Below are 12,409 nucleotides of genomic sequence, written 5' to 3'. Positions count from 1 at the left end.
CTTAGACTTCTAGAGGTAACCAGGTAAAAGAGAAAGTGGAACTCGATTTCAAATTTTCTGCAGCAGTGATTCTCAAAGTATAGCCAGGGGATCCCTCCATGAGATCAAAATGATTTTCAGGACACATTATTTGCTATTTTTACTGTCATTCTTTCATGAGACCTGCATTGCAGTTTCCCAGAGGTCTCGATTGTATGATCTGTGATGTGAAGGTGTCGAGGCTCTGATGATGTAATATGAAAGCAGACGTGAGATCCTCTATCCCTTACTGAGCCAGACATTAATAAGACTTGTAAATTTGTAAAACAATGCCACTTTCTTCACTAATATATTTTTTTAATTCAGGAAAAACTAGGTTATTTGTTTTTGTTTTCTTGGCCACACCACACAGCATGTGGGATCTTAGTTCCCCAACCAAGGATCAAACTTATGCCCTCTGTATTGGAAGCACGGTGTCGTAATGCCTCTACCATCAGGGAAGTCCTGGGAAAATGTCCTTATTTTTCATAAAATATTATTTGCATTAACATATTTGTTATCCCTTTTAATGAATTCATATTGTTTTTAATTTCTCAGTTCTAATTTTTAGGAATATAAAGGGGTCCTGACACCAAATAGTCTGAGAAGCACCACTCTATGGGCAGCATCCAGTTCCCTGGGGGCTACACCATGTCCCATTGGCCAGGCCAGGCTGCATCCCTTCAACTTCCAGTCCCTTCTCTTACAAGGCAGTAAACACAGCACAATCACCTCTCTTTGAGGAGAGAGAAAGGGAAGAAGGAAGAAGGGATGAGACCTTCACTTTTCCTTTATAGGCTGTTTATACTGCCTGGAGGATTCCCATGAAGCAGTGGTGAATCACTTTTGTAATAATAAAAATGAATGACAGATAAGCTCAGAAAATAAGAGGAATGCTGGTGACAGGTGTTGATGCTGTAGGATGTCCCTAATCCTGGGCCGCCAGAGGGACCACATAATAGTTTCAATGTTTATATATATGTATGTATATATATATATATATATATATATTTCTTTTTTTCTTTTCAAAGCATCTATACATATAGAAGTATGATATCAATGTCATTTCTGCCATGAGTGTCTACAAATCCTCCACTATTTCATAACAGTTGTAATGCATTTTGCCCTTGGATAGATATGCTCCGCCTAATCCATTTCTGCAAATGTTTATTGTGGATTTTAAAACTCTAAGTCATATGCTTCAAAATACTTCACACAAAGTTTTACCTGTTCTGGTTCGAGTTCATTTTGCACAAGAAATGATGTCTCAGGTGCTGAGGAGAAAGAGAAAATAATGCTTATATTTCCTATGGGAGAATAAAATGCTACATCCTGAAACATTTTAGTTGATTGCTTAATCTTTTAATCCTGGTTTTCTTTTTTTGCATAATTTATTTATCCATTTTTATTTTTATTATTTTTTTATTTTCAAATTATCTTTAATGACATTAACAAATACTTATGGTATAGTTTTTTTTTCCTTTTTTTTAATTTTATTTTATCCGCCACAGCCATTTTTATTTTGATATGTTTCTATCTAAAGCTCATCTGCTGTCTAATATTATCCCCCAGGAGCATCTCCATTTTATAGATGGGTAGAGTGAGTCATTAGGCAATTAGTCACCAGGCAATTGAATCTAATTTTTCTTTAACCACCAGTAGTAAATTCAGGACTTTTATCCTGAAAGAAAATTTTTCAGTCTGTCAGTTAACAAATTTTTATTAAGCGTTTATAATAGGCCATGCACTATTCTAGCCGCACAATCGACCTTCTCAACAGAATTTACAACTTAGTTGTTGTTTAGTTGCTAAGTCTTGTCTGACTCTTTTGTGATTCTATGGACTGCAGCCAGCCAGGATCCTCTGTTCATGGGAATTCCAGTCAAGAATACTGGAGTGGGTTGCCATTTCCTTCCCCAAAGGATCTTCCTGACCCAGGGATCAAACCCTTGTGTCCTGCATTGGCAGGTGGATTCTTTACCTTTGAGCCACCAGTAAAGGCTCTTTAGTAAGTCCCTTATAACTTAGGACAGACAACCAAATTTAAACAAATACTGTGAATAGCTGGAAAAGTAATTGTGCAAAACTCTGGGCAGAAATAGTATAAGATGTCAGAGGGATATATCATAAGATGGCTGATATGTCATAAGAATGTGACCTCTCGAGGGTCACATTCTTGAGAATGTGAAATTTAAGCTGAGACATGGAATCATTTATTTATAACATAGTTAAGTTCAACCAAGAAAACAGAATCTACCAAATGCTAAGCATGGTTCTGGGTATTATAAGAATGCAGAGATGAATATGGCATGACCCCACCCTCATGAAATTTACAGCACATTAGCAAAGTGTTGTTGTTGTTCAGTAGCTAAGTCGTCTCCAACTCTTTGTGACCCCATGGACTGCAGCACCCCAGGCTTCCCTTGTCCTTCACTATCTCCTGGAAGAGATAAGTCTCAGATAACTCAAAGCTGAGTTAGTCTCAGAACTGAAATGAGTCTCAGATAACTTGAAAGCTTATTCGTCCTCGTGACACTGGGCCATTGCCTGACCCAGTGTCAGCAGATTGGGAAGAGCAGATGTGCAAGGCAGGGGGAGAAAGGTGAGGAGCTCAAATTTAGAGTCACTGATGGAAGGTACCCCAGGAACAATGCAAACACTATTTGCATAATAAGCAGCTGACGGATTTGAATCTGAATCAAACTGGGGAAGAGGTTGGAGCTGGAGGATCCAGGGAGCAGATAAAACCCAGGGAGCAGCGAGTACAAGAAACCCAAGGGCTGCGTGTTCAGAAAGAGGAAGTCAGAGGAGGTGGAGGAGAAGGAATAGGAAGCAGGCAGAGAGCAGGGAGTGAGAGCAGGGTCCCAGGGCAGAGGAGACTGTCCGGCAGGGATGCAAAGTCATCTGTGCAAGAAAAACTTCCGATAGAAGCAGAACACAGAGCCACACATAGAGGAGGCCCAAATGTAACAAATATCCAGGCTAATCATTCTTGAAATTGATCACTGTTTCCCCCAAGCTTCCTCACACTCAAGACAAAAGGAGAAATGTGACAGATTTTGTAAGGTTTATAATTTGATACAAGAGAGCACGTTTCAAGGGAAAGTGACTTGCAGAATGCCTAAGAGCAGAAAACTTAGAGGGGGGAAATTCAACATGTTTTCATATCCTACAACTTAATGTTTTTTTTTCTCCTAGCTATTATTCCCTAGACCTGGAAATTTCAGGTAAATATTCAAAATTCCTACCCTGGTCTGACAAAATCCTGTTGTATTACAATCATTTGTGATACGTAAGCCCGAAACTGAAACCATCAAAGAGAAAAGCCAGCCTGGGTCAGTTTTGTCAGAGTTAATCTGTATTTTAAATTGGAGTCTTCTAAAGGGAGACACACACTGCTGAGTGATACCAAACAGTACTTTCTCTTTTTCTCTTTCTCCTTTTCTTCTCCCTCTTTCTTCTGAAAATGCCAGAAACCCGAATGGAAGCCCTCACAGGACTGCAGCGTTACACACCGAAAAGCAACAAGAAACACACATCGATGGTTGGCTTTTCTTCCTCTTGAGCAGCAGCAATGCTAACGGCAGGGGTGGGAGTCAGGTGCAGACTACTGTTTCTTGTCTTCTGTGTTATGCTGGCTTTACACTCTCAAGGCCCTGAATCCTGCCACGAGCACATTCAGGTGAAGGCAGGGGCCTCCCAGAACTTGCCAGAAAAGCAATCCTGTCAGGGGGCAACTGTAGTAGGTGGAATATTGTCCCCACACCTCCCAAAATCTTGTTGAGTCCTGCCCCAGGCCACAGGTGCAAGGCGTTGCACCAAGGCCACAGAAGCAGAGCCCAGAACCAAGGTGATCTCTGAAACTGACTGGGCCCCTTTGTAACCATTGCTGAAAGCACCCCTGATCATCACTAACAAGCTTCCTGACTTCCAGTTAGGCAAAGATGCACACTCCAGTAAACATCCTTTAGTGCCCCAACCAATCACCTAACTCCAGCCTTCCAGCAGGAATTTTCTTTGTCCTGAGACTATAAAAATCGGCTATTAACCCATTAAAACGGTCAGGTTGGCCCACTGTGCTGGCAGTGCCCACATTTTCAGATCTGGGGCATTTCAGAAGGGAGTGAGTTTGTTAAGAACCAAGAGCAGAGATAACAGGGCACTGCAAACACAGTGGGCAGACCTGACTGCCTCAACAATCATGGGCAAGCTGAACCTCATCTTGCAACCTTATCTAGAAAGACGGTCTTTACAGGTGTAATTAGTTAAGGATTTTCAGATGAAGTCATCCTAGATTGAGGAGCGGCCCTCAAAGATACCAATGGCTGGTATCTTCCTAGGAAGAGAAGAGGAAACAGGGAGACACAGGCAGAGAAGGTCATGTGACTATGGAAGGAGAGATGGGAGTGATGCTGCGGTCAATCAAGGAGTCCATACAGCACCAGAAGCTGGAAGAGGCAAGGAAATATTCTCCTCTAGAGCCTGAATTCAGAGAGGACAGGTCTCTGCTGACATCTGGATTTTAGACTGCTGGCTACCAGGACTGTGAGTGAATAAATTTCTGTTGTTTTAAGCCACGTGGTTTGTGATACTATTACCATAGCCCTGGGAACCTGATGCAGGAATGCAAGGGAACCGACATACAAAGGATGAGAGAACCTATGAAGGAATCAGGAAATGGGTGCTGAGCACATGTGAAAAGACTAAATGGAATTGAAAGGCCTGGCATTTAAGCTCAAAAGAGCATTAATCTAATATCATATTATTACTAGCATTCCACTGAAAATTTAATCATCAGGAACAACCCTGCAGGGAAGACGTTGTCACATATTGCCAGTGAAAAAACTGAGGTTCCAAGGGTTGAGCAATGTGACCAAGGTCAGACAGGTCGAAGGTGGTGGGGCTGGAATTTGAACCTGTCAGATGGACACCAACATCTATGCTCTTAACAACCTTATTACAGTGGAGTTCAAGCACAACTGGACCATGTAAACTACATGTTGCACTGAGGCAAGAAGGAATGCTCAGCATCATGACTTGCATTCAATCTAGAAAAGGGACGGGCCAGAACAGTGGTCTCCAGAGAGGGCTCGGTGCTCACCTGGGCTGCGCAAGGCCATCCACTGGGAGTGGGGAAATTGAGAGCTCCTGTTTGTATTTAATTAGATTGAATCCTTGCAACATTTATCCGGGAGGGATATATTTCAGCATGTACATGCTAGGTGGAGGTATGTTGAACAAATTGTCAATAAATGTTTTACCGCTTGTAATACATTGTTATTCTGGTCAAGAGGGAAAGAATGAGTTGCTTGGAGACTATGGTAGGCAGAGTAACGACACCCAAAGTTATCATGTTCTAATCTTTGAAATTTGTGATATGCACATGGCAAAAGAGACTTTGCAATACAAGTAAGTGAAGGATCTTGAGATGGGAAGATTATCCTGGGTTAGCCAGTGGCTCCAGTGCAATCACAAGTATTCTTATAAGAGGAAGGTCAAAATGCCAAAGCTGGGTTACGTGATGACGGAAAAAGGTCAGAAAGAAAGATTTGTAGGTGTTATGTTGTTGACTTACAGATGGAGGAATGGGTCCAAAGCCAAAGAAAGCAAGTGTCATCTAAAAGCTGGAAAAGACAAGGAATTCGATTCTCCCCTAGAGAATTCAGAAGCCAAGTAGCCCAATCGAGATTTTTGCCACCCCATGGACTGCGGCCTACCAGGCTCCTCTGTCCGTGGGACTACCATTCTGGTAAATTCTTATAACAGCAACAGAAAACTGAGACAGAGACACTGGCCTCTAAGATCTTCCTAGACAACAGTGGGTCTACACAAGGGATGAAAGGAAAGTTACTTTTTATTTACAAGTTCTTTGTGCTTTGGCCACATATGTGTAATATCTATCTTAAATTAGTAAAATTGTAATAACAACAACAAATGAATCTTAAAAATTAACCATGCTTTTCCCAGGTAAATGTACTCACCAATGCTTCTGATTAATACCTGATTTTCCTACAAGGTGAGAATATATTTACACAAAAAAATACCAAAATTGGGACCCCTTGGCAGCTAGATTCTCACTGTAAGTTAGTATGGTTTGCTGGTTTAATTTGGAGAAGGCAATGGCACCCCACTCCAGTACTTTTGCCTGGAAAATCCCACGGACAGAGGAGCCTGGTAGGCTGCAGTCCATGGGGTTGATAAGAGTCGGACACCACTGAGCGACTTCACTTTCACTTTTCACTTTCATGCACTGGAGAAGGAAATGGCAACCCACTCCAGTGTTCTTGCCTGGAGAATCCCAGGGACGAGGGAGCCTGGTGGGCTGCAGTCTATGGGGTTGCACAGAGTCAGACACGACTGAAGCGACTTAGCAGCAGCAGCTGTAGCAGCTGGTTTAATTTTAGGCTCTTAAGTTCTGGGTATGCATGGGTACTCTGATAAAATGGAATTTCTGTTAAAAAATCAACCCTAGACCTCAGAGCACAGTGAGACTGCCAATCAGCCTACCTTATGCTTTACCACCACTAAATATTTCCCCCAGGCTTCCTGGCTCTGTGACCTTGGGCAAGATATTTTCTCTCTCTAAGCCACAGTTTATTCATCTGAAAATGCTGCTATTTCGCCAACTGATTTTGTTATGTCCCATTTAACTTTTATATCTCTGGATAACTTTTTACAAAGTATTTGAATGACCTGAGAAAATTATCATTACATACTAATTTTTTCAAGGATATAAAGCTATACTTAGTATAGGGAATGAATACATAAATACTTCAAAATATATATACAAACACATACATACCTCTTGTTCCCCAAAGAAACCTAAAAAGAAATCCAAAAGGCTAACTACAGCTGTGAGTGGAGATATTGCAGGCAATTCAATTTTTAAAATTAATACTTTAAATGATTTCTAAACTTTCTCAAATGTGAAAACTTTATAAAATGTTCTGTGTTGTTCAGTCGCTAAGTCATGTCTGACTCTTTGCGACCCCATGGACTGTAGCCCGCCAGACTCCTCTGTCCATGGGATTTCCCAGGCAAGAGCACTGGAATGGGTTGCCATTTCCTTCTCCAGGGGATCTTCCCAACCCAGGGATCGAACTCTTGTGTCCTGCATTGGCAGATGGATTCTTTACTACTGAGCTACCAGGGAAGCTCAAAATAGTCTGTGTTCTTGTGTTAATTACTAGAAACCTTGCAAAATGCCTGAGTTAAGGGAAAACTGTTGGGGTGTGTGTCATTTATTTCAAGCCAGACCACGGTGACATTCTAAGAGAAACTTTGAAGATAGCTGGTAGAAATTCATTCACCCACAGCCAAAGAAAGGGTTTGTGGTGCTATTAGAAAAAAAGGTACCTCTCAAGATCTGAGTACTGAGGAATAGAAAGATGAAATAGGATGTACATATTAGTTGCTTTTACAGGTCAAATATGTTTTTTATAATAGTGGGTGCATATAAAAACTGGTGAAATCCAAGTAGAATTTGTAGTCAAGTTAATCATATTGCAACAATGTAAATTTCTTCTTTTTGATAATTCACTGTAATGTAAGATCTTACCACTAGGGGAAGCTGGAGGAACGTATAGATCTCTCTGTACTGTTTTCTGCAAGTCTGTGGGAGTCCAAAATTATTTCAAAATAAAAAGTTTTTTTTTTTTTTTTATGGCTTAAATACCAGCCATTTTATATAGGTCTATGTAATCTATGCATGATAGGTAGTAGCCTGGCAGTAAAGACTTACTGAAAAAAAATGTTGAATGAACTTTAAAGCACGATTTAAAAGAATATAGAGAGAATGATTCTGAAAACAATTTGATTTTTTTTTTAATTGCTGTTATACTATGTTGTTAAGGAAAAAAAAATGATCTGAGAGGACATAGCACAAACTGTTACAGTAATTATCCCTTGATCTCAATCACTAGGGCGAGGATTGGGGGAAATATTTGAAAAACAAGAAACTTCCATTTTATAGTTTTAACTTTTTCTTTTACAAGAGCATGTATTTATTTTTGTAACACGAAAAATAAAGTTTAAACTTTAAGAGTATGGCATGGAAACAGCCTTTCCCTTCAGAGGACTTCTCATCTAGTAGGGTAGCGGGTGATGTTCAGTGCACGCTCTAGAAAATGAACCTATGGAAATAAACTCACAGCTGTCCTTTCTAAGAAACGCATCTACTATCTGGACAGTCTAGATCGAGCCCTGCAAAGGTGGCCTAAGGGCCAGATCCCCCTGCCACCTGGTTTTGCACAGCCTCAGAGTCAAGAATCCTTTTTATATTTTTTAATGGTTGAGGGGAAAAAATCAAAAGAAGAACTCATGACACATGAAAACTGCAGGCAATTTATATTTCATTGTGCATCGATTCGGTGCTGTGGAAGCCTGGAGGCATCATTTGCATACGTGCTGTCTCCAACTGCTCCTGCAGCGCTAAGGCAGGGGTAAGTAGCTGAGGCAGAGAACAGCGCGGGGGCTTGTGAGGCCTGAAGATGTCCTCGCTGGCCATTCACAGAGAAGTTTGCTGACTACTGCTAAGTGAATCTACCAGTCCTGAAACAATGTCTCTGGAAGAAGGGAATGCCATGAGTTTTGAGTACAATTTTGAAAGCCTTCAGACCCTAAGATGACGAGAGAGTTCCTTTCAAGGTGGTTTTATGTCTGAGGGGGTAGACTAGACCCCACTCTCTCACTCAAATAAAATCATGTGCTTTGTGCAATTCTGGAATGGCACTGAATTTTTAGGCTAGAAAAATTTTTGAGAATCCATTCTGAAAATTGCCCCTATTTCTAGTCTTTTAGCAGAAATGTGATTCAAAATTCCTAGAACCTTTTTCTCAGAATCAATTACTGAGCACCTTAGCAGGCCTAGCATAGGGATGAGCACTTCATGTAACTGATTTCATTTTGGTGCTTATAAAACCCATTTCACAGATGTATAAACTGAGGCTGAATGTTTAAACCACTCCACCTCAGGTAACACAGACAATAAAAGGAAATTTGAACCCAACTCTGAATGACTCAAAAAATCCTGATGGTAATGACTCTGATAGAATAAGGGCATATTAAAATTGTATTTGAAACCATGAACGCTCTAACCATTGAATTTCACACCAGAAATTACCTGGCACTATCTTCTCAGTGCATATATTACGTATGCAGGCTCATTACTGAATTCATAGACACTGGGACTCATCTGTCTCTACTTGTAAAACAAATTTAACTCTGAAATAAGTCAGTTCTATGATACAATCTTAACACACCCCTAGAATTTTAAAAGAGAAGGCAATGGCAACCCACTCCAGTACTCTTGCCTGAAAAATCCCATGGATGGAGGAGCCTGGTAGGCTGCAGTCCATGGGGTTGATAAGAGTCGGACACCACTGAGCGACTTCACTTTCACTTTTCACTTTCATGCATTGGAGAAGGAAATGGCAACCCACTCCAGTGTTCTTGCCTGGAGAATCCCAGGGACGGGGGAGCCTGGTGAGCTGCCGTCTATGGGGTCGCACAGAGTCGGAAGCGACTGAAGGACTTAGCAGCAGCAGCAGCAGAATTTTAAAAGTGACAACTTCAAGGCTTCAGAGAAGTTTCTTACCTTTCATAGGCAGCAATGGCTTATGCTGTCCCCTTGTGGATTAGTTGTGGTATGGCCTTAAAAATCCAAAGGACAGGAAAAGGATCCCAAGTCTGAATATTTCAGATTTGAAAGAAATTCAAAATTATCTCCTCTGGTTCCCTTGTTTTAATCAAGAGAAAAATTTAAATCTAGAGAGACAGTTTCACTCCTTCAGGGTTTCACAGTGATGAGTAACAATTAAAGTGAGTGACCAGAACCCATATTTTCTGACCTCACTTGGCAGCACTAAGACAGATGTGGAATTTCAAAACGTGTTTTGAAAATAGAAAGAATCATTTACTGAATTCACATGCTGTCTTTAAATTTTAGAGACCTCCGAATGATCAACAAGAGTACTGTGAACTTCAATCAATCAACAGAGCATCACCTACGTGAATCTGGCGTTCCTTACCTCCAAGGGCAAAATTAGGTAGGATCTACTTAATTTTGAAAGGAAACAGAGAGTAAATTTAGTATCAGTCCCCCAAGTGGCTCATAAAGGGGAGAAACGATGACTTCGCATTTCACACAGGTGAGGTAACAGAAGGACACCAGAGATTCTAGAACATCATTATTTAAGAGTCACCCAGTTCCAAACTGTGCCTCAAACTTCCACTGCCTCCAAGGATGCCCCAGCAACACAAACACCCTCATCCTTGGGAAAGCCCAGAGTCACCACCTCAGGCTACTGCTTTCATGTGCTGGTATGTGCACGTCTTGGTGAAACACCAACAAGACGTCATCCCTGGACTCCTCTCTGTAGGGCAATGCCTATCCCTGCTCTGCCCCCACCAGCTGATCAATAAATCTTCACTGCAGGCAAGGTGCACATTTCACAGAGAGCCCTCTGGATTATTAGCAACAAGAGTAATAAGTGGGTGCCAGGCACCAAGTGCTCACTTCACGCCCAGCTCAGTGTGTTTTCCACAGTTGATCTCAGAGTGTTCTGTGCTAGGCACCAGGACTGTCCTCATCTCACAGCAGGAGTCCTGTGGCCTCGAGATGTCAGGCGACTGGCTCAACTGACAGAGCTAGGAAGGCAGAAAGCAAACTTCAGAGCCAGGATTTTCCACCTGCAGAGCCTAAGCTCTTGTGCTCTGGGTTCTGTGGCCTTCGGAACATATAGCAAGAGCTCACACACACTTGTTCTAAAGAGATCAGTGCCGGAGGGTGACTGACCACGCTGTTTCATGGCATAGTGGGAAGTGGTCCAGTTGGAATGGAACCCTAGCCCTCTGCTGTCTAGATGGGTGCAGTTTCTGGAAAGAGATTCTAAAAATTATTATTGATATTGCTGCTGCTGCTAGTGCAATAAGGGAAGTAGTTGAAAATGCACAAAGCACTTTCACATTTATTTTTCATATTTGGACTTCAAAATGTATCTATGGGGTAAGTAAACTTGGGCAGAATTATTGAAAGAGAAGGAAACTGAAGCCCAGAGAGGTCTCGTATTTTGCCCAAAGGTGCAAAGCTAGTGCCCAAATGCTACTAAAGGTAGAACAATGGTGTCTGATTACAAATTCCACTTCATTCTCCTCTTCTGCTTCTGGGTATCACAGGAGTTAAGATTCCACAAGTGTGGGGAGGTTCTCCCCAAGGGCCATTGGTACCTTTGTTCATTGACTTGTTCACAGTGGGAGAACGGATTCCTCACCTCTTCACAGAGCTCGCTGTGGTTTATCCACTGATCCCACCCTCCTGTGAAACCAGGGATGTCTCCAGTGCCTGACTTGGTGTCCGAGGGACACTGTGGTCTGCAGTGATCACCCAGCTCACCTGGCTAACCATGGGTGAGGACCCTCTTAGAGCCAGCTTCAAGTTCTAGTTCCAGTGGCTGGTATGTAATTTCATTTTCACTCTGATTGCCTTACCACAGACATGCCTCTCCAAATAAGACATGTCTTATTTGGTTGGCCTTTCTGAAGGTGAACTGTTACGTGCTAGAATTGCACGATTCAATTCCAAGTTTATTAATGAAAGAAAAAAAACATTTGTATGGTTGGTAGAATGTAACACTATTGAGAAAAGCATCCTGAGAATCCACTTTTTGTCCTTTTTCCTTTATCCCCAGACTGCCGGCCTCCCAACTGATTCCAGCGAACGAACAGCACTGGGCCTGAGAGATAAAACAAATCAGCTAATGCTTGGCAAAAGATGTTGCCTTTGAAATCAGCTGCATCCAATTTCTTCCCTCTTGACACTGGCATTTGTGAGTGAAAATGAGCTTTGCTTCATCCCCTGTCTTCGTTTCTTCCTTCTGCTGAACTTGCTGCCAATTCCTCCCCCAAGTCCTTTATGCCCTTGCTAAACTGAGGGCCCAGACAGTGTCAAGTTCTGACAGGGCTCAATTTTTGCTTCAAGGAAATAGTGCAGCGAAGGCAGGACAGCTCTGATTCAGGAGCCAGAAGACAGTCCTATGTGTGACCTACTTCGTCTTCTATTTGATCTTTTTTGTGCCTCTGTGCCTGTTTCCTTCCATGCAGGATAAAGAGTCTACCACACTGGCAGTTCCTATATGCCCTCTGGGGCCAGGGCTGGGCTTCAGGTCCTTGGACCTACCCCTAGACCTTTAGAGGTCCTCATCCTGCACATCTTTTGTTGTTCTGGCTTGCTTTGTCTTTAATGGGAGCATAGTTGCTTTACAGTGTTGTGTTGGTTTCTGCCTTACAGCAATGTGAGCCAGTCACATTATATATATATGTATCTCCTCCCTTCTGAGCCTCTCTCCCCCTTTCCATCCCCCACCTCTAGGCCATCACAGAGCGCCGGGCTGGG

At 42.1% G+C, this 12,409-nt stretch overlaps 1 protein-coding gene and 1 long non-coding RNA gene across 11 annotated transcripts in view; one reads left to right on the top strand and one right to left on the bottom strand.

Moving 5' to 3' along the window:
- Positions 1 to 12,409, top strand: part of LOC112586852 — a 67,000-nt gene that overhangs the window by 19,610 nt on the left and 34,981 nt on the right. For 6 of the 9 annotated variants that reach the window (XR_003111317.3, XR_003111319.3, XR_006553253.2 and 3 more), the window contains exons 2-5: positions 3,492 to 3,618; positions 4,359 to 4,563; positions 9,965 to 10,064; positions 11,706 to 11,843. This is a non-coding gene — a long non-coding RNA (uncharacterized LOC112586852). Of the gene's footprint in view, positions 1 to 1,904; positions 3,246 to 3,491; positions 3,619 to 4,358; positions 4,564 to 9,964; positions 10,065 to 11,705; positions 11,844 to 12,409 lie in introns of those variants that run through there. The other 3 variants (XR_006553248.2, XR_006553249.2, XR_006553250.2) reach the window with 3 other exon arrangements.
- LOC102398120 (T cell immunoglobulin and mucin domain containing 4) overlaps positions 1 to 12,409 on the bottom strand; it is a 29,124-nt gene that overhangs the window by 2,974 nt on the left and 13,741 nt on the right. The window contains exons 5-6 of one of the 2 annotated variants that reach the window (XR_326908.4): positions 9,614 to 9,669; positions 1,246 to 1,292 (exon numbers count right to left, since the gene is read on the bottom strand). Coding sequence is in view for 1 of the 2 variants with exons in the window: in XM_006051402.4 (XP_006051464.4) it covers positions 1,246 to 1,292 (47 nt within the window). In the remaining variant the exon portion in view is untranslated. The remainder of the gene's footprint in view (positions 1 to 1,245; positions 1,293 to 9,613; positions 9,670 to 12,409) is intronic. The other variant, XM_006051402.4, reaches the window with a different exon arrangement.

Source organism: Bubalus bubalis, chromosome 9 (genome assembly GCF_019923935.1).
Source record: "Bubalus bubalis isolate 160015118507 breed Murrah chromosome 9, NDDB_SH_1, whole genome shotgun sequence".
In the NCBI taxonomy this organism is placed as follows: Eukaryota; Metazoa; Chordata; class Mammalia; order Artiodactyla; family Bovidae; genus Bubalus; species Bubalus bubalis.
The sequence above is the reverse complement of the archived record's forward strand: the minus strand, read 5'-3'. Positions and strand labels throughout refer to the sequence as shown.